At 47.9% G+C, this 21,102-nt stretch overlaps 3 protein-coding genes across 4 annotated transcripts; 2 read left to right on the plus strand and 1 right to left on the minus strand.

The window, feature by feature from the left end:
• The first annotated feature begins 734 nt into the window (after positions 1–734).
• On the plus strand, positions 735–2,243 carry LOC136293660 (homeobox protein vent1-like). The gene is made up of 3 exons (XM_066190589.1): positions 735–1,231; positions 1,411–1,622; positions 1,745–2,243. Exons 1-3 carry the CDS (start codon positions 1,009–1,011, stop codon positions 2,054–2,056), a joined length of 747 nt encoding a protein of 248 aa, XP_066046686.1. The 5' UTR covers positions 735–1,008; the 3' UTR covers positions 2,057–2,243.
• A 3,683-nt stretch (positions 2,244–5,926) lies between these two features.
• LOC136293661 (homeobox protein vent1-like) lies at positions 5,927–12,725 on the plus strand. 2 transcript variants are annotated; one of them, XM_066190590.1, is made up of 4 exons: positions 5,927–6,064; positions 8,314–11,049; positions 11,215–11,450; positions 12,005–12,725. In XM_066190590.1, the coding sequence occupies exons 2-4, from the start codon at positions 10,812–10,814 to the stop codon at positions 12,362–12,364; spliced, it is 834 nt and encodes a 277-aa protein (XP_066046687.1). In that variant the 5' UTR covers positions 5,927–6,064; positions 8,314–10,811; the 3' UTR covers positions 12,365–12,725. The 2 variants fall into 2 exon arrangements, with proteins under 2 accessions (XP_066046687.1, XP_066046688.1); XM_066190591.1 differs by lacking the exon at positions 5,927–6,064 and having other exon boundaries at positions 8,248–8,390; positions 9,122–11,049.
• A 1,660-nt stretch (positions 12,726–14,385) lies between these two features.
• On the minus strand, positions 14,386–16,508 carry LOC136293662 (homeobox protein vex1-like). Its single transcript, XM_066190593.1, has 3 exons — positions 16,251–16,508; positions 15,888–16,069; positions 14,386–15,220 (listed from the first exon to the last, which is right to left on the minus strand). Exons 1-3 carry the CDS (start codon positions 16,318–16,320, stop codon positions 14,849–14,851), a joined length of 624 nt encoding a protein of 207 aa, XP_066046690.1. The 5' UTR covers positions 16,321–16,508; the 3' UTR covers positions 14,386–14,848.
• Positions 16,509–21,102: the final 4,594 nt, after the last annotated feature.

The raw sequence follows: 21,102 nt of genomic DNA on the forward strand, positions 1-21,102 counted from the left end.
TTGCACAGGAGGGGAGGGTGAAAAGGGGAGGGAATTCATGTTTACCCTGCGGAGAAAAACTGCCCACAAAGCACCAAGAGCCTTTTGTCAATGTACTACAGAGGCTTCACTGCAGCAGCCAAGTAAAACCCGAAGATGAACGGGAACATTTCTGAAAGACACACTTAAGGTAGTAAGAAGAAAAAGAGGGATAGTAAGATAGCAGAGAAGTCTGGATGACCTGCATAGCTGCAGGTCCAAGACATCTGAGAGGGAAGATATCACATGAAGTCTGTAACTTCAGCAGAACTCTCAGCAATTCTAAGGCAATAACTGTCATTTTCTGATTCGTTAGTCCAGAAGCCATACTTTTATATAAACGACCAGAAACCTGTCGATTCACAGAATCCAATGACCTTGACGTTTACCTTTTTCTGTTTGACAACCTTCTCCAAACCCCTCAGCCTGTACCTGGTGCTTATAACCTGGTGCTACAGTCCCGGAGAACCCAGTGAGTGAGTTTCTCCGCTTGCCTGCCTGAGGCTGTCTCGGGAACGCAGTGCTCAGCCCAGAGAGGAGCAGGCTTGAGAAGAGCAGTGGGCCTGGTGCTTGAAAAGGAATTGAAAAGCAACTCCAGGGGAAGGGAGATCGGAAGCAGCAGTGTTCCCTCTCCCTGCAGCAGCCGGGGATGCTGCGCTCCCCCGGGGGTACATTCCCCAGCGCCGTTTGAGGCTGCTCAGCTCCATAAATGCCATTTGCATGGGGATAGGATGTAACAAGAGCTGTAAATCACTGATGGCGGAGTGAACTCCTCAGGGGCAGACACGGCGGAGCCGAGCCTCCGCGAGCTGGGGCAATGTGTGAACGATATCTTTTGTTGGGGGGCAGGACTGATAGCAATTACATGATACTTATCTGGCCCTTTGATGTGTATTTACACAAACAACGTTTTCCTCCGGGAGTTGCGGTATAAAGGAGAGGCCCGTGCTCCCCGATACCTCCTTCCCGGCATCTCCGAAACAAGGCAATATGACTAAAGCCCCTTTCTCCGTGGAATGGTTGTCCCAGAGCAGCCAAGCTCTCAAGAGCCCCACCGAAGGCTCTCCACACCGAGCATCGTCCGCAGGCCACCAGCCCGGCTCCGACTCCAGCCTCGGCCAGAGCGAGCGGAGCCAGGAGCAGCCTGAAGCAGGCCCGCGGGACGGGAGAGGCGGCAGGAGCAGGGAGCGAGTGGCGGCCACTCCCGCCGCAGGTACCGCGACACCGGGACAGGCTGGGGCTCCCGGGCGGGGGGCGGCGGCTCTGGGACACCCCCGGCCCGGGAAGGCACCCACCGCGCGGTGGCTGCTCGGGGGCGGAGGGGGCGGATGGTCGGTTCCCCACGCGGTGTCCGGGCCCGGCTGACCCTTTTCTCCTTCTCCCTGTCCCCAGGAGCAGGCGGGAGGCCATCCGGAGCGGGGCAGCCCGCGGCGGAAGAGAGTGCCGAGTGCCCGGGCCCCGAGGAGCCGTGCAGGCGGCGGCTGCGCACGGCGTTCAGCGCGGAGCAGATCAGCACCCTGGAGAGCTCGTTCCAGCGGCAGCAGTACCTGGGCGCGGCCGAGCGCCGGCAGCTGGCGGGCAGGATGCGCCTCTCCGCGGTGCAGGTGAGCGGGGGCACCGCGCGGGCTCGCTGGATGGTCACAGCGCGGCTCCGAATAACGGGACAAATGAGCCTGAGTGGCATTGTAACCTCGTCTTTTCTCCTTCCCTCCGTACCCTTCCGCAGATCAAGACCTGGTTTCAGAACCGCCGGATGAAGCTCAAGCGGCAGCTGCAGGAGCTGAGGACGGAGCCCTTCTGCAGCCCCGCTCTTCCTTACGGACCTCAGGGCGCTGTGGTGCCCTTGCCGCTCACATACGTGGCCCAACCACCGCCTCTGCCCCGGCCAGGGGCTGCCTCCGAGGGCTTCGCTTTGGCGGCCCTGCCGGCACCGGCCCTGGACCTCAGCAGCGCCTGCAGAGCACAGCCAGTTGGCTTTTGGGCAGCACCCTGCTTTGTAGGATACCGGGACCCCAGAGCTTTCTTGCTGGGTGTTTGACCCTCTGATACGAACTATGACAAAAGAGGATTTGCACTACTGATAGGTATCTGGGCTGCCCTCGTCTGTAACTGCCTGGTGGAGTTATGATGCAGCACCTAAACATTTACAAAGACATGCTGGACAATCTGAACCGTGGACTTCAAACCCTTGCATTTATAGGCAACTGTAAAATATAAACGGGGTGGGACAAACAATAATATAAATAGAATCTTTTAATAAACCTATTTCTTTTCCAGCTTTCATGTGAATTCCTTTCTCAAGGGTTGTAAAGATACTCATCCTGCCCCAAATGAAAGCTCTTCATTTAAAGAAGCATAGACTCCTTATCTAGATTCGTTCTGCCCCCCTGCAATTTACTCTGTGCTGAGTGTAAAGAAGTGTGAATTTCCCTCTGTCTTCTAAAGCAGTTGTCCAACCTCTTCAGCTACTTACTAGATGAGATTTTCTGTCATGGAACTGTGCTTTTAGCCAAACATATGGATACACCTGTTACTTAAAACTGGACTAGCTATAGTAGAAGAACAGATGCTTTAAAGATTTTTAAAACTTACTTTTTAAGTAAGTATGATATTATATCTTTATGTTTTTATTAGTTGCCTCAGTGGATTAGTAAGAACCTCTTACCTAAACAGATAATGGAAAGGATCTTGAAATTTCTTACCTACAAAACAGTATCTAGTCATCTCACATGCAGTTATCAGGGTGCAAGGGTGATGATCAAAAGAATTTTAACATTCCAAAGCTGGTTTCCGTAAGTGGCAGTAAAATTCCTTTACACCGTGCTATGCACTTTTAAAATTTGGATAATGAGCTAGTAAACTGATGATCAAAATGGCCTGATTTCAGGCCAGAAAAAGGGCTCTGAGAAATGATCTTTGATTGTTAAGTTGACATAAGTATTTAAAAGTCAATTGTCAACTAACATGAAAAGAGCAATAAAATTTTCCATCACTTTAGAGGTGATCTGGGGGGTTATTAGAAGATTTCCGGCACACTGGTAATTTAAACTCCTGTAATGAATGATCTGAGGGTTCTCTCTCAGCCTCCTTGAATATCTCTTGTATACCGGGGCCAATCTGCCACTCAAGTAACCTTGCTTGCTAAAAAGCAACATTGTGTGCTGCTGTAGGCAGCGGGCTTTGCAGTCACCTCTGGGAGTCTCCTTGCTTATTTTGTAACCTATGCTGTACTTTTCTCGTATTTTGAGATATTAGTATTTGTTTGCAATTGCACACATTGTGTGTCTCTAATGCAAGAGTTTCAGCTCAATTTAAAAGTGTGCTGTCAATCTTGCTGAGATCTCGGGAACACTATGCAGTTATGGACTAAGGAAATTTGTTGGCACTTAAGTAAAATTCCCATTCGACGGAGGCTTATTTCTCGAAGTCAGGTATCATTAAACGGTAATATTGATTTGAAGAAATTTCTGACTCAAACGTCATTAGGGAACTGGGGTGTCTTCAGAAAGAGCTGCAATCGTGAGTATTTTCTGCTCTAAAGCAGTCATGTTTAAAATAACAAAACAGTCAAGGCCGATAAATGTACAAAAAAGTATAAAGCATTAAAACCATTGTGGCTATTCTGTTTTCAAGGGAGTAATGTTTGAAGGGTTAAATGTTCCATCCCTTTATGATCTTGCATGGCCACAAAGGAGAGCCCCACCATTCCTCCAAACGGTGTGCTCAGCCCGTACAAAAGGAATAATGGTAATAACCCTTCCTGCTCTCAGAAGCCAGAGCAGCGGTTTAGGGAGCTGGTGGTGAAGGGACGAAGCACACTGAGGGCACCGGGACTACCCGCAGCGTTCTGGGAGCGCCCCAGCCCCGGACCAGATGGGGCAGGGTGAAAGGGAAGTGGGCACGGGCAGCACCGCAGCTGGGCCCGGGTATAGTGAGAGACAGATGGAAAAGCTCGGGAGGAGAGAGGGAGAGCAGAGTGCTCCCGCCTGCGGAGGGGAACTGTTTCCTGGGCGAGGAACTGCGGGGACGGAGTTCGTGCAGGGGAGGAGGGTGTTGTCGTCCCCCCACCCCAACGGTGAAAAAGGAGAGACAGGAGCGCACTTGATCGGGTTCCCATGTCCCCGGTGAGAAGTGATCTGGGGCGGCTCCGAATGAGCCCTCATCCCCTGGGTGTGCCCTCCCGGCCCGTAGCGCGGGGCTGCAGCCGCCGGGCCGGGCCGGGCCGGGCCGGGCTGTCCCGCCCGACGGACGAGCGGCGCAGAGCCGGCCCCAGGCAGCCCTACCCGTACCCGGGCTCGGCTCCACCACACCCAGTGCTGCCCGCAGCGGGGGAGCGGCCTCCCCTCCGCGCAGAGATTTAGAGCCAGGCAGAGACAAGTGGTGCTGCGGAGACAGCACGCAGTGCTGCCAGCCTTGCCGTGATTAAAGCCCGCGGGGTTTGTGGGGACCGCGCTGGGACCTGCGGGGCCGAGCGGCACCTGCGGCGGGGCGGTCTCGGGGATGAACGCTCAGCGTGCGGGTGGGTGTGTGCGGGTTCCCGTGCTCTGGCTGAGGCTGGCGGAGTTCGTGGCAGGGCTGAGCGAGAGTAACGGGACATCCCAGCTCTGGGAATACGAGCTGCAGAACCGCTGACGAGGCAGAAGCCGATCTCTGTTCGAAAGGGTGCTAATGGTCACTTAACATAATGACTCCTTGGCCACAGGTATACACAGCAAGCACATGAAATACCTTGCCAGTGTTTTGACAGGGCTAGCTTGCAAATATTGCTGTTTCCCGGTAATTGCTCAAATGAACGCGAGAAGTGATGCTCACTTGGCTGAGTCCCTAATGGTATCAGGTTCCTCCGAGTGCCTACATGATAATTTCTATCCTGCCTGTAAAATTCGGCTTTCTCTAGAAGGTAACTAGTACGTTCCAGTTGTCTAGAAAGCTTTAAGTGAAGTAATTTCATTTTTGCTAAAGCTGTCCAACTCTGGCATTAAAATGTGAATCCTCGCTTTTCCTTTGATCTGGAAGAAACACGGACTTTATGCTTTATTCCTGCTTGTTTGAATTTTCCCTTCACTGTGTTTTAGCCCTGGCAGCAGTAAAGGGACGCTAGTGACAGTGCAGGCCCCTGGACTTTAGCAGTCCCTCGCAGGAGATCGGAGCTGCCCGGCACCGCACCCGCCCCAAGCCCCCGCAGCCGACCCCGGGCAGCCCCAGCAGCGCTGCGGGGAGCACCTCGCCTTTGTTTCCCAATCGCACCACAATAACCCAGCCCCGGAACGCTCTCCGGCAGCTCAAAGCGGGTGGGCAAGTCAGCTACAAATGGGAAGAAAAAAAAAAAAAAAAAAAAAAAATGGGAAAAAAAAAAAAGAAAGGGCTGAGTCGATTAGCTGGGGAGGAGTAGTTTAATGCTCGTGGGGTGAAATTGTCAGAACCCTCCCGGCCCGACGGCTCTCGAGGGAGAGGCTGTATAATCTGGAAACAGGGCTCCCCGGGGAGGAAAAGGGGATGGGAGGGGAAAATTGCCAGAGACGCTCACTTCAAAGCCCTTCTCCCCTGCAGTGCGTGCGCGTAGGGGGAGAAACCTGATTGAATTAACACCGCGGGGCTGGGGAGCCGCCGGCAACCGCGCTCGGAACCGCCCGTCCCAATTTGGCTAAAGCAGCCATCAGGGGACTGGCAATAGGATCGAGGTATATCACCCCCCCGCAGCTCCCAGACATGGTGGAGCCACTCCAGGGACGTCTTTACAAACTAGGTGAAGTTTTTCGGCGTTGTGTGCTAATCGAGAGAGATCTCGCACTGTTAGGCCATTACGTCTAATTGCTGCCCATTATCTCTTTCTTTGATACTCAATTAGATGACAATTAACTGGATAAATCCCACCGAAGTGGAGGGGGGAAGAAAGAGGAGAGACTTCTTGGTCTCGACATGTTCCCTGAGTAGATTTTACTACCCTTCCTTTATATTTGTGTCTTAAACTCCTAGGCTTCGACCTAGTGTTATCCTCTAATAGTACCTCGTAGGGAGCTAATCCCAGCGTCTCTTCGGTTTTCAGGTACGCTAAATGCTTTAATTCTTACTTCAGTTCTTAGCTATTCTGCCTGGGCAATTCTGAACAACTGTGGAGGTGTCGCAAGTCCTCAGGCAATGTGGCGATGGCGTGCTTAGAAATACAAGTACTAGTTTGTTTCGAGCTAACTTGTACCTAACTTATCTAGGTGCTTTGTCCATTAGTACTGCAAAGCACACAAAAATATTTCCCCGATATATCGTTTTTAACCCAAAGTGTGTGTTTGCCTCCACAGTCGCTGAATGGGAATATCTGACTGGGCTTGCAGCGTGTGGGCTGGGAGGGAGGAGGGTGCAGCGCTGCTGACTGAGTCAGTAGCATTTGTCATTTATTGTGTGTTAGCCCGCATTGTTCCCGTGGGCAAAGGAGCGGCGGGGTGATGGCACTGTTAGTGTTCACGGGTACTTCAAACAGAAAAGCATCTATTCCCAAACAATCGATCTCGTTGATGCCTAATTGACTATCTAATAGCACCTATCAGGACATCAAAGGAGACGCTGAATAACTAAGTTAGCATTTCCAAAGGGGAGCAGCGGAGGGTACAAACAGCCATCAGCTGTCCCACCGGCCAGGAGCCCAGCCCGTGCCCTGCAGCTGCCTCTGGGCCTGGGATTCCTGGGGCCCCTTCTGGAGCAGAGCAAACTGCCTTGTCTTGCCCGCACTTTCAGCCCTGTTAAAACCCCGTTCCTTACAGTGATTTTACTTACCTCTCAGGGGCAGCTGCACTTGCCCAGGCTCTCTCCTCCTGCCCATTTGTGCAGCTAAACATGGAGTTTCTTTGCGTGGGGTTTGAACGTTGGGGTCTTTTTTGTTTGGGTTTGTTGGGTTTCTCGCTTTCTTATAGTGGAGTGGGTGGAGTTGCAGTTGTTTTTATCGCACCCCCTATCATGTCCACTTCTCCCGTTTTGTCAAAAAGGTATTGGAAAATCTGTGCTTTTCATAAATATAATTGGGATCTGCCTATGTTGGAGCCACTATCCCAGATCTGGTGGCCTAGTACATCAGCGCTCAATCTATGACAAATGCTAAGATAGTTTGGTCTCTATGTCGTTTTGGGTTTTTATTTGAGTTTTGTTTTCCCATGGTCGACTTACAGACATGGCTAGCAGATAGAAAGTTTGCAACATGAAGATTTGCCCAACTGTGGTAGCAATTATTCCCCTTGAGAAGGATTGTTTTTCTGTTGGCAAAATATCTCCACTTTTTCTTATGTTTTCACGCAAAATCAATATGATGATCTGCCTTGGCACACCGATAGCATTCCTGGGCACCAAAAGTACTTCAACATCTGGCAAAGAATGAGTTACTAGTGTCTTGTGCAGGAGATGTTGCAGCCTGAACGATGGGCAGGACCTTCCTTCATGCTGTAGGGCTGTTGCAGTCCTGCCTGTTCCCATGGGTTTATAGTCCACGTGTGCACAAAGCCCCAGATGAAATATTCCCAGGCATACCAGAGAGAGAAATCTACCATTTGTCCTTAGAAGTCTTGTAGAGCTCACACGAGAAGAGCACCTTGTCCTGACAGTCGTATCTGTAATTATCACATCCTGCCGTGAATCACTGCACTGACATTCAGGGTATCACACCGAATTACAAGAGGGAATAAGTTTTCAGTACATTTCTGGAAGCAGCAAGCATGTTTCCTATGATTGTAAGGCTTAGATACAAAGGCAGAACGATAAATACATTGAAATGTAATTTGGAGAAATGGATCCACTATGTTTTTAATATAACACATGTAAGAAAAATCCATCCATTTTTCAATGTAGTACAACATTCTGAAGTTCTGAGTATATAGAGTTCTATAAGGAAATGATTGTTTTCCCTGAGAATTTAGATTTATTTTTCATCATGTTTTTATATCACATCAATTGAATGCTGTAAAAATTTCACATGATAGAAAAGAATTGAATGGAAGTAAATGTGTCTTACATGAGCCCCATATTACTGCAAGGTGAGGGGAAGATTTAACTGCAGATGCAGTGCCTCTGCCCACCCAGGGTCGTTAAAGTTTTCAAGTTTCTCAAGCTGCCACCTCTTTCTAACGGGAACTACAACAGCCACATAACACCTTCCACACTTTTCCCATCTGTTCCAGGGTTTTGTGGTCCACAGATGCGGCTAGTTTCATCGGGGGGGTGGGGGGGTCCTAATGTTGAGTTTAAATATCTTGCTAAATAGGCAATTCAGATTCGAGTCTAATAAAAAATCAATCAGTTTTCATTGACTTTCAGCAAACAGTGGCACAGGTCAGTTGCTTCCCTGCATTTCCAACCAAAGGAGAGGGAGGAAACAGCAGCAGCTCTTCAGGGTTAATAATAGTTCCCTTCTATAAGACACATAATGTATCAACGCTAATGTTGGTCTCTTTGGGCACAGCACTGAGTGGTCATCTCATGTCTGGGACAATTTTGGCAGCTGGGGATGAAGTGTCTCTTGTAGAGGGTAGGCCCTGGGTGTTTGTGTGCCCGGGTGAGGGGCCTGTAGGGCATGGGGGACCCAAGGCTGCCTGGCTTGGCACAGGTTTCTTCTGCTGGAGAAACGGCTAGGGGAGGCTGCCCTGCTGGAAGCTGGGTGCATGCTGCTTGCTGCATAGGGGTGTGCTCAGTTTAGGAGCTCCTGAACACTGGTGGTGTTCTTGTATTGACTCTAAACTTCTCTTTGGTGAGGTAGTCAGGCTCTGCAGATAGCACTCACTGCTTTACCAAGGACAACTTGCTATGAATGAGTTTCTATGTGGCAGAACATGAGTTTTTCTGCTTGGATTTGTCCATATATAGGGTTATTCAGAAATTGCTGTTCTGAAATAAGATCGGAGATAACATAGTGATGCATATGCTTCAGAAAAGGAAGGACTGAAGACAAGTGGAATAGTTATTAAATCCTGAAGTTATTAAAATTAATGTGCAGGCTCTTAGTTAATTTGGGGAACAGTGAGTGACCTATCCTTGCTTTCCTGAAATGTGTCTAGGATTTAAATGTTCCTGTTACAGCAGTTTTGGTTGGGTCAGTGGCACTCACAGGTATGCGGTTCTGTTCTAGGGTGGGATCCAGCTGTATTCAGCTGGGCATTTGCATTGACTTGTGCATATCAGCCAAAATGACAGTCTTGTGCCAGCAGTAAGTGAAACTCCTTTAATGGTTGTGCCCAGCAACCCTCCAAGAGCAGGGCGATCTGTCTGTCGGGGCTGGGCCGAGGCAACAACAGCCTTTCCCATCCCTGCCCTGAGGGGATGGTGTTGCAAGCAAAGCTCCAGGAGGCATGCAGCTTTTGGGCTCTGTGGGCTCGGTAAGGTGTTTGCATTGCTCTCAGGTGCCTGGGCTTTATCCCTCCCCGGGGGCCAGTGTGGGGATAAGCCGAATGTGTGGGATCGGGAGGGGTCGATAACCTTCTATCCATTCCAGCGGCCACGGAGTTACGGGAACGCCTGAGACAACAAAAATGAATAGCACGAATATGGGGGGGGTGTCCCAAATGATTTTCATAATAAACTGGGGAGGTAGTTAAGTTGGGGTTTGGTTGACATTTTTTCTCTTTTAAGACCAATAAACCCCCAAAACAAAACAAAAAAACAAAAAAAATCCACCAAAAACTAAACAACCCCTCCCCCCCCACACACACACACATTGCCCGTGTGTGGGAACCTAGATTACTGCTGTGTTTTAGAAAGAAACAGGTTACTTCCCTGTTAGACCCAGGTTAATGGTGTCCGCTCCTTACGGTGATGAATCCGAGTAGGAATTCTGAGGATTTTGGGATGGTCATTGAAATTGAGGACCTATCAGTGCATTTACCCAGATAGAGGGATTGGCGCTTGCTTCCATTCTGCTTTAAGCGAGCGTTAGAATGTGAGTTATTCAAGTATGGCTACTGCCGGCGTGCTCGTGGTCGGTGTGGTATTTTTTTACTGGCGTGATCAAAAGCCCGGTGAAGTTGAACAAAAGAAGAACCTGGAGAAGGAGTGACCTGCTGAGATGCCCCTTTTCCCCAGCCAAGCTGTGCCAGCAGATGTCTTGGTATCCTCCCTGCATTACAAGGGCACTGTCCGGCCTATGGATTGAGGCAGTATGAAGCTGATGAGGTGCGAACTCCGCTGCTCATTCAGCGCTTTGATCCCTAAACGATTGGGGAGATGGGTTTTCTGGCTAGACAGACGGCGCCAAGTTCAAGCTGAGAGGGCCCGAGGCTCTGCCCACCCCCAGCCTGGCTCTGGCCCGGGCAGTGAGGGCTGAGCCTCGTGGATAGGGACTTCTTGACATTCGCCCCCCACGGCTTTTCCCAGGGAGGGAGAAGGATGGCAGGGCTGGCAGGCTCTACCCAAGGTTCCTTATCCCTCACCCCGGCCCTGTGGGTGTGGGTCTCGGGGCTGGTTTCGGGCATCTGTGCAATGTGGTCCCCCGCGACTGAAAAGAGAGCGGTAAATCCGCGCTGCCACAGGCAGCCACAGCTTCTTTAGACGCCCATTTGCGGGGCTGGGGCTGCCCGTGCCCTGCCCTCCAGGGGAGAGGGGCAGCTTTGCACTTCAAGGGGGTCTCCCCGGCCCCGCAGACACGCTGGAGCCAAGGGCTGTAGACACTTGCCAGACGTGTGAACTTTCTTCCTCGCTGGTAGCTGTTATCTCTGCTCGATTCCCACTTTGATGTGTGTTCGCACTTACAAACGACCCCTCCCGGGACGGAGCGCCCATATAAGAGCGGGTCGCGGCCGTGGCTCGCCCAGCCTCTCTCCGCCATGAACCAGGCCCAGATCCCTTCGGCAGAGACCAAGCCCCACGGGGTCAGGTCCCACATCTGCTGTGCGCCCCCTCCCCGCGCCCCCACCTCGCGGGGCAGTCCCACACTCCTGGTCAGAGCCAAGCCCCGCCGGGGCAGCCCCCAGCCGGGCCAGCCCGCGGACAGCGAGCCCTGCGCGGCGGAGCCGAGCCCAGCCCATCCCCGGGATATCACCGACTCCTGCCCGTCGGAGCCAGGTGGGTGAAGAGAGAACAGCCGCAGAGAGGAGGGGGGAGCGGGCTGGGGACTCGCCGGCATCCAGGCTCCGGCCGGTGCAACAGCCTGGCAGGGCTGAGGGGCGGCGGAGGCACTGGCCCAGCCGGGACAGGGGCCTCACCGCCGCTCCTCCTCCTCCCATGCAGGCCCCGACGGCGGCTGGCTCAGCGCCGACGAGTCCTCGGGCTACGAGAGCGAGAGCGCGGGCGGGGAGCGCGCCGGGGCCGCGGCGGGCGGGGGCCGCGGGCGGCAGCGGCGGGCGCGCACCGCCTTCACCTCGGAGCAGGTGTCCCGCCTGGAGAAGACCTTCCAGCGCCAGAAGTACCTGGGCGCCACGGAGCGGAGGAAGCTGGCGGCTGCCTTGCAGCTCTCCGAGATCCAGGTTAGTCCCGCAGGAAGCGGATGCTTCCCGGCCCCGTCCGGCAGGAGCAGCCAGGATCGGCGGCTCCGCGTTCGTCTTTCCTGCGATGAACCGACGTCGTAGCACTCTTTTGAGTTTAGTATGAGTGGCTACTCTTACTAAAGTAGGACTTTTACTCTGTGGGATCCCACGGGGATTAACGAGTTACCTACCACTCGGGGAAATTTGCGGCACTTTCTATCGGGAAGCTATCAAGGTTTTTTCATTTCTTAGTGAGGCAAACTGTCATGGATATACGGCGATCTGCGTGTAGACCATGCAGAGCTCATGTCCGGTCTGAAAGACTGTAATTGATTATTGTAAAATTCCTGAACGCAGCCACTCTTCCCTCTACATCCCGCAGGTCCTCTGCCTGCTGCTAAGTAGAGCAAAGGCATCAGTCCAACTGTGTCAATTCCATCTCAAGCAAAATGGCAAAGGCAGCTCAGATACGGTTGTTGATAGTTTTTACATTATCTTTAGGCAAAGCCCCTGATTTGTTTTCTACATCCCCCCTTCTTCTTTTTGTTGCTTAGATTAAGACTTGGTTTCAGAACCGGAGGATGAAACTGAAGAGACAGATACAAGACCAACAGCACAGCCTCGTGTCCCCTGTTCCAGTCCACAGCTACGCTCCGGGGACCTCACCAGCTCTGTTTCAGGATGCTCTCCACTACCCCTTTGCTGCCCAGCCCCAGAGACTCCTGCCTTTTACCCCAATGCCTGCTGTGCAGTTCAGCTTCTCCTTTCCCAGATATGATGCATCACAGAGCACCTACCACTTAATGGCAAATGAACTGCCCTACTACCATCAACACCTTCTTCCTCATCCTTCTTTCCATCCAGTTATTCAACACAAAATGGACAGGCAATTCCACCCTGTATATGCATTATAGTGAAAAAGCAGTGTTTTATGCTGTAATGTATTTCATGCTTAGAATCTCTGGCCTGATTTGGAAGAATGTCTTTATTATTTTAAGTTAATTTTTAACATGAAAAATTTTATATTTGATAATTAATATTAAATATTAATAAATCTAGTCTAAAGTGTGTTATGTTGATGGCTTTCATTGCTCCCCCATTTTTTAAATAAATGTGTATATATATATATATATATATATGTATATATATATATATAACGAAGACAGTTGTATGTGTCAGCTGTATAAAAGGTTACACTTGTGCAATGCAAACTGCAGTGGTCACTTGTCCTCCTGTAAAGGTAATGGATTTAATGGTTAAATACATTTTGTCTGACTTTCCTACCCTCCCACCGAGTTTGTCTGTCTGTTGTTGAGTGTTTGGTAGCCTGGACAGAGGTAACTGCAGCCAGTTGCCCTGCACTGTTCTTTGAGCTAAATACATTCTCCAGATGAAGGATAAGCTGTCAATGAGTTTCTTTTCTGCACAGGAATCAAATATTATAAATCCAGTCCCATCTTCCATGTGAAGGCAGCCAGAGGTAATAATATTTCAGTCAGCATGTCTTTAAACAGGAATTAACGGCTTTCATTATGGACTTTTAAAGTTTTACAATTGCCAAAACAAACGCTAGGCAAAAAAATTTTGGGTGTAGTTGTGTCTGTTTCAAAGTCATGTCGTCTGAATGGGATTGTAACCTGAAAATTTGGCCTTTGTCTCACCACTAGAAAACAATTATAATTGCGGACTTTGCAATTTGCACTTTTTTAGCAATTTGATCTATTCCCTTTAAACATGTAATGTTTTGTTTTAGTGATCCTGAAATGTGTTGGGTTTTTTTAGTTCTTTCTGGGATTGCTGTTCACTCCTAAAAACGCTTAGTTAGCACTTATTTCTTAGTCTAGATTTTAATGAAGTTTCATTAATTCACCTGTAAGGCCTTTTAAATACGTTACTTGATTGTTGCTTTGTAGTCTAAATTTTCACCCTCCACCCTCTAATTCAGTGAGTCATCAAGAGTTTCGATGTAATAGCCTAGGGGTTTCTCACTTGTAAAAAAAACCCACTTGGAAGGGGTGGAGGGAATTTTCTGTTTAGTCTGTTCAAAGTGACCGAGAAATGCACAGGTTGTCCCTGCAGCTGCCTGTCTGTGTCACGGATCAGTGCTGGCCTGGTGGGGCACAGAGAAGGGATGTGGTGGGGGAAAATCCTTCGAGTGTCTCCCAACTGCCCCTCCACCCTATTGTCTACCAAATGAGATAGAAGGGGGCAGCTGGGGAGGAGGGTACAGGGACAGGGAGGGTGGAGAGGGAAGAGAGGAAAAGGAATGCACAAATGTAGCAGGCCCCTATGTTTGCCTTGAGAGCAGAGGAATGGAGGGTTTGGGTTTCTTTCTTGGTGGTGGTGTTTTTTTAATTTAGTTTTGTGTTAATTTTTTTCCCTCTCTGCAACTGCAGAGTAGTCTAACCATCACCTAGCAAGTAAGTTAGATTGGTCTGGATTGGGGAAGGAGATGTAGTCACACCTGCTGCAACTGCTTTATACTGATGTAAGGTCTCTTTTTTCCCATTTTCTAATGGTCTGGCTTTGCCATTTTCCATAAACTCTGCTTTGTGACTTTTAGGAACAGCCTCAGATGTTCCTAAAAGTCTTCCTCAGATCAAGCCTAAACTAATTCTGCAGTTTAAAAATATGGGAGGCTATCAAGTTACAGCTGCAACTTTTGGAATTAAAAAGTGAAATATTTTCTTTCTGAGTGTCCCAAGAGACCTGATTTGGTGAACAATTCGTTTTCATGAGCAGATTTAAATTGCAAGTATTCTTGACATTGGCATCAACGTACATGCTTGCCAGTTACTTCCACAGAGCTTTATCTCTCTTCTAGTGCATAAATGCAACCTGTCCATCAAAAAACAGGTAAGACCACTTGAAGAATGGTGCAGAATAGACACATAAAAGAGAATACTGGGCAACTTGTTCAGTTTTGTTCATAGCGTTTTTACCCTTGGTAACATTTTAATTTAAATTCACTTGGCTGTAGCTCACAAATGTTTCCTTTAAAACCCCCATTCAGGTGGAACAGACACAGTTTTTAGCACCATTGCCCATTAAATGACATAGTTACTACATAAGTTTCAGTGTAAACTGTACTCCACTTTTTTAGTGACGATCCCTGCATGATTATAGGTTATTTTCTGAAAATTTTTAGATAAGAAAATGTATATAGAAATTTCCATACAGCATGGTGAAGAACTGTAGGAATAAAGAGAGATTTCATGTTCTCTGTGTCTCAGTATAAATTCTCTAATATGGGTAAATTATTTTCTCCTCTAATCAAACTTCTTTATGTTAAAAAAAGTAATTCAAAGAATCTTTATTTAATATAACAGAATAAGTTAGATAGTCACTCTTAGAGGTATTTGGCACTTTTTTGAGATTACAGATAATCGTTGACATTTTTAACAGGAAGGAAGATCTGGTTGGAAGATCAGTCTGTTATGTTCGGGGGTTAGAGTCACTGCTGGAAGCACAGAAGAGTAACAAGATAATCCTGGCCCGGGAGGCAATAGGAAAGTTGGACTTGGCAAAACTGGCTGAAGACACTGAGCTGGAACAGAAGGTAACAACAAGGCAGGGTTTGGCATAGCTGGGTGAAGGGAGACAGCAGAGGTAGCAGGGACATTGACATCCACCCCTTGAGGGCAGCTGGATGTAGCCGTGTCTGGGTGACAATGACAGGGCAAAAACAAGCCCGAGAAAAGAGCTTCGATCCTGGCATCTTGAGTCTGGCGTTTGAACTTCATACGACGATTCTGAAACCACGTTTTTATCTGACGATAAGAAAAAAGAGTCAAGAACCAAACTCCTTATCTTTTTTCCATACAGTAATACACCCTGAAGGCAGATATTGTCAAAGTAAGAGAATGCATGAACAGTAAAGGTGTAGGGCTAATAAAGTTGGTCTATATTTAATGCAGAGTAATTGTCTTGGCACGATGAGGAATTAAACCGTGAACACTCATAGTGCATGGCAAGCAAATACTCAGATATGGACCAGGGCTGTAACACAGGACTTGTGCAGTGGGGCTAAAAGGGTTAGGTAGGGGTAATTCTGTTCAAAAATCCTGCAATGTACCCGTCAAATAAATACATAACCATAAGAAAGGATTAGCCTGAAAACGGAGCTTCTGGCGATTGCGAAAGTTGTTTTACCCCCAGTGAAGTTTCAGCTTTTGAACTTAGATTCACCATTTTCCATTTGCACCGTGTTCCTGAGCGCTCGGAGCTGCGGTGGGCAGAGCGGGCCCGGCTCTCAGTTTGCTCAAGCCTCATTTGCTGCCGGCGGGGTGAGGCTGACGGGCGGTTCGGGCGGCAGCACCTGCAGGAGCTGTCACTGTCCCTGCCCCTGTCCCTCTCCCGTCCCACGGTGACCGTGAGGTGCCTCCCACCCCCGCGGGGCCCGTGTCCCGCTCGGGCGGAGGGCGAGGCGGCGCTCACCTGGCTCTGGGAGAGGTTCAGCACGGCGGCCAAGCGCCGCTTCTCTCCGGCGCCGATGTAGCGCTGCTCGCGGAAGCTGCGCTCCAGCTCCTGCAGCTGCGCCGCCGAGAACTTGGTGCGGGACCGCCCCGCTTCGTGCCCGGGGCTGCGGCGCTCCGTCGCCTCCCGCTCCCGGGGCGACCCTGCGGAGACAGATGGGGGCGGCTGAAGAGGGAACCCATCGGCGGACCCTTCCCTCGCCGGGCCCCGGGCCCCGGGCCCCGCGGGCGGTGACACAGCGGCGGCCGCGCCCCGCCCGCGGTGACCGAAAGCGCCGCGCCCGCCGCGGTGCGGGGGGACCCAGGGGGCACGGCCGGGACTCACCGGGCATCTCCCCGGCTCCACCGCGGCTGCTCTGGGCCAGCCACTCCACCGAGAAGGGCCCCTTCTCCATGTCCCCAGCCCCGCCAGCCCTCACTGGAGCCGCCCCGGCCGCCGGGGCAAATATTTAAAGCGCCTTCCCCGGCGTGATTTGAAAAGTCCCAAAGCATCAAATGAGGCCGGGGACAAAGGACCTCATTGAGAGGCGCTTTAATCTCTCCTTTCAGGTGATTGTTACATCCGCCTAATCTTCGAGCGCTGTAGTTTGGAGAACTCAAGGCTGCCTGACCTGGCGCCAAGTTCAGCGCGGAGTCGTCTCACCACGTAGGTGCTGGGAATTGGCCTGGGCTGCTTCAAGCTGCCCGGGCTGCCCTCGGCCCCCCAGTCCTTATCTCCTGCTATGAAGGACGAGGATTCAGAAGGGACCGATAACAAGGAAGGACAGGGAGAAGCCTCTTTTATGAGTCTTACAGCCGAATTTTGAGCCCCTCTTGCCTTTCTATCAGCAAAGGAAGTAGGGACGTGAGGTAGGAACAAGTAAGCAGTCCTCGTCAAATATCTTGAAGATATCGACAGATATGGTCAGAAATCCTGTAGAAACACTGACACAGTATCTTATCAATATGCCTGTGAGAAACTCAGTGCTCTTTACTAAGTCTGGGTGGGTAGAGGTTGTTTGAGCTTGGAGTTACTTGAAAAGTGAAGGGTTAAATATTTTTTGGTGCTGTCCAAGAAGCAGAGTGCTGCTGTCAGGACTCTCATCTTCCTCTGAAGTCTTAGGTACACTTGTTAACTTCAGTTTGTGTAGTATCAGAGATTTTAAGAAGTCTTCAGGGAGAGAATGGTTGAAACTAGAGGACAGTGGCATTTGCATAGCAATTTGTTAGGTCATTTTCAGAAAACAGAGAGGGAAGTTTTGAATAATTTGGGTTCATGCTTATGAATTTATTTAAGAATGAGATTAAGCAATGAGCAGTTATGTGTCAGGATATTGGACATGATAGGAAACACTGGAAAAATTACTAGTTCGCTTGAATTTATCTGTTCATGTCTTAAAACGTCATCTCCTTTCCCTGCATCCCAAGAAAGAAATGTGTGCATTTCAAAGTAAACAGTTCTGATGCTCTTATGAAGTAGATCAAAGAAGAGGAGTGTAAACTCTGTTCAGAGGCAGTCTGTTCAAGGATGATTCAGATAAGGGTGAGAAAAGAACCACTTTTACGGTCTGAAGTGGGCCTGGGATGGCACAGTCCTTATCCTCTGCAAACACGGGCTAACACATTTACAGGTTGTTTCAGTAAACAGTTACCGCTGCTTCAGTTTATACAGTCAGAGATAATGAAGCAGCTTCTACACGGAGAGGAGCATGTTTGAGACAACGTGCTAATTCTTAAACTTCAAAGAAATTCATGGCACCTTTTATGACGGGTGATGTATTTATAGTGAGATGGCCTAAGTAAGATAATGCTACACTCGCAGCTCTCTCTCTCTTCTTAGGTTTTCTGTATTTCTCAGGTCGGATTATTATTTCTCCCATTAAATGCAATGTAATTTTCCTAACTATGCTGAAGCCTGACACACGTAAGAAATTTTTACTCTCTGATTTTGAATATTCTTCATACATACATTTATCTGCTTTTAGAAAGCCTGTTCCTTTTCTTGTAGTAAAAAGAAAAAACAAATCTCTTGAATACCTACTTGAGCAGTAAGGGGTGGTTTTTTTGTGGTTTGGGTTTTTTTTGTTATTGTTGTTTTGAGTCTTTTTTAATAAACACGACACTCTAGTAGGTGACAACATACGTTTCGAGGTAAAGCAATGACTTGGCTGACCTGACACTTATGTTTTAAAGAAAAGCTCTTCTGGCTAAACTAACAAAGACAGTGGTTGCATTGTCTTCATGTGCTTCTGATTCTACCCACAGCAATTTGCAGCTCTTAAAAGCAATTAAGATGCAAGTTGAAAGTTACCGCTTTTCTTCTAGTAAAAACCAATCCGAACTCACCCCCACCTCCGCCCCACCCCCCTCTTAGTTTCCATAAGGGTATTGTAAAAATTACTGGGAAATGATTCAGTGTTCAGGACGATTTGTCTGAAATGGACCTTTCCAAATAATGGAGCATTATTTTTTTTTTTTTTTTTTGCTTAGCCTGTCCTGGTCCTATTAATCCTGGAGAAAGTACAGTTTGGTCTGGAAAAATGAGTAAGTACTAGACAGTTTCTGAAGTGAATAATTGTAATTTTAGTATTACAGGTAGCATCTAACCAGAAGTATTAGCAAGATACGATTCCTTTGTTATATTAATGTTTCAAGTAGTTGATTATTATTGTGCTTATTTTAATAGATGAAAAATGTCTTGAAGCAACGAAGTTTTTGCCACTATGATGGCAGTTTTAAAATTTGTGTTTTAATGTTAATGAAGCTAGTCGGTTTGTGGGTATTTTCGTTTTTTATCCTGTGATCGTCGATCATGTTATTATCTGACTAAATTGGAATAATCGATTGCCTACTTTTTTCACGCAGAAAAGCATGTACAGACATGCAATGAAAGTGACACTGGTGGCTGTTTCAGACACTGTCTGTTTTATTGTAAACAGTAGTAGATGATATAATGACTGAAGTTTCCTGTACTGACATGTGACTGCATTGAAAAAGATGAAGAAAAAAGATTCTAATATTTAAGAAAATTAATATGTGGGGTTTTTTTTTTTGTTTTTTGGTGTTTTTTTTGTTTGGTTGTTTGGTTGGTTTTGGTGGGGGGTTTTTTGTTTTTGTTTTTTTTTTAATGGGTTTTGGTCTTGTTGGTGTGATTTTCTCCTCTAAGATCTTTCTGTTATTTTTCCTTTGGTTGATATTTAAAATTTAGAGACTTGGGGGTTTGTGTGTGATTGATTGATTGATTGATTGATTGATTTGTGGGAGGCAGCGTCCGAATTAACAGCAATTTTTATTTTTGCTAATAGTCATTTGATCTGCAGTGTTAGAACTAAACAGGAAGATCAACAAAACTAGAAGTATCAGTGGCTATGAAGGTGACAAGTGCCAGCAAAAATACGCTTGAAATACATTTTAAAAAAATGCTAATGTTCATGCCCTTGAATGTTACTGTGATGATTTACATAAGATACAGATCATGGCTTGAGGCAAAGCTTTCATTAAAAGGACTTTGATGGAGTGATTGGATCTCATAAGCGACCATCACATGAGAGCAATTACAAGTCAAAAGGTAATTGTCGTGCGTTTCTGGTTAGCAATTAACATTCGTCAGAACCTGTGATGAGACTTTTATCCCATTTTCCACTGATTATCAGCATTTTTTATGAACACGTGGACTACAAAATCCATGATGACTCAAACTTCGACTGTAAATCGTAAGCTGTAAGTAAGTCTAGTGGAGATGCAACTGACCCATATTTTACTGCTGTGATGTAATGACAGCTTTTCTTGACAGAGCCCTCCGTGAGAACGTCTGGTGACACCTACAGCTGTGCTTTCTGTTGTCTTAAGTATGCTCTAAGTGTTTTCTTGAAACAACTTTATGATGTATCTCATAGTTGTTAATGTTTTTGAACATTGCATCAGTGTGCAAGATAACTTTCTGCAAAGCAACAATTATTCTTCTGGTGTTGGTTTGAGCACAGAAGGTAGTACCGATAGAAGATGTAGTAGGATTTGTCAGTATGCTAGCAATGAACATCTCTGGACACAGGTTCTTCAGTTATTTTAACAAATATTAAGGACATTCATCAGATAAAAACGTTACAAACTACGTTAATTTCTGTCACATACGAGGGACATGCCGATCTAAATGAAAGATGTTGAGTAGCACTACCAGCTCTGCTGTTGAAGGGAATTGATTCACTCCTTCTTGTCTTTCTGGCTATGTTTTTCCCCATATTCCCTGAGTTTAGGTGGCCCTCTGATCTATCAGGGAGTCCATTTAAGTTTCTAAGCCAGCAGAAAGCGGGGGGAGAAGAAAAAAAGAAAAGAAAATTACTTTTTTAGCAGTATGGAGATGTACCCACTCACTGAAAAGTTGGATGAGCTCTTTAACTTGCACAGAATAATGCTTGAAGCATGAAAGGAAGGAGGAATAACCAGGATGATTCATTCAGTAGTGAGTAGATTTGTTGCTTTATTTAAGTAAATGCAGGTGTCTCTCCAGTCAGTGGGTCAGTAAAATTCCTCACTTTCTCCAGATGGAGAGGCTAAGGTAGAACAAGGTGAAAGCTGGATTGATGTACAGATGGAGATGTAACTCATTAGTAAATAAATACTGATTTTTGAATACGACTTCTACTTCCAGGGCTTCCTTGTTGCCCTCTTTTCTAGCTGTTTGCCCTCTGCCCCAGCGCTGCCCCCGCCGGGTGTGATCTCCGGCCGCCTCAGCGCCGCGGCCGCGGCCCGGAGCGCGGGGCAGGGCCAGGGCCGGACTCGGGCACCGCGCTGGGGCAGCGCCGGGAACTGCCGCGCGTCCCTGGTCGGGAAGTGTTGAATTGGCCGTGCGATCCTGGACATAATCCTCCCTTCCTCCCTTCCTCTCTTCCTTTTAATGAAAAACAATACTTATTTTTAAAAATTAAAATACTGCTTAATCTTAATTTAAAACGTATTATACAGCATGAAAAAAAATAAAGCAGGGAGATTTTGTTAAAAACCTTGACCCATCTCATGGAAAACCTGTCTATGCTTGCTGTGTCACTAGCCTTTCTTCATTGTAACTTTTATTTCTTTTGTCTTGCCTTTCTTCACTTGATCTACAGCTTCTCCTACCTATAGCTGTGAGACTTTGGTCCTGCAGAATGGAGGAGTACGGGGGGGGAAAAAAAAAGTACTAGTTTATTGGTCTGAAAATT

This window comes from Chamaea fasciata, unplaced genomic scaffold (assembly GCF_029207755.1).
Source record: "Chamaea fasciata isolate MVZ Bird 193981 ecotype frontalis unplaced genomic scaffold, bChaFas1.0.hap1 SCAF_9, whole genome shotgun sequence".
Taxonomy (NCBI): domain Eukaryota; kingdom Metazoa; phylum Chordata; class Aves; order Passeriformes; family Sylviidae; genus Chamaea; species Chamaea fasciata.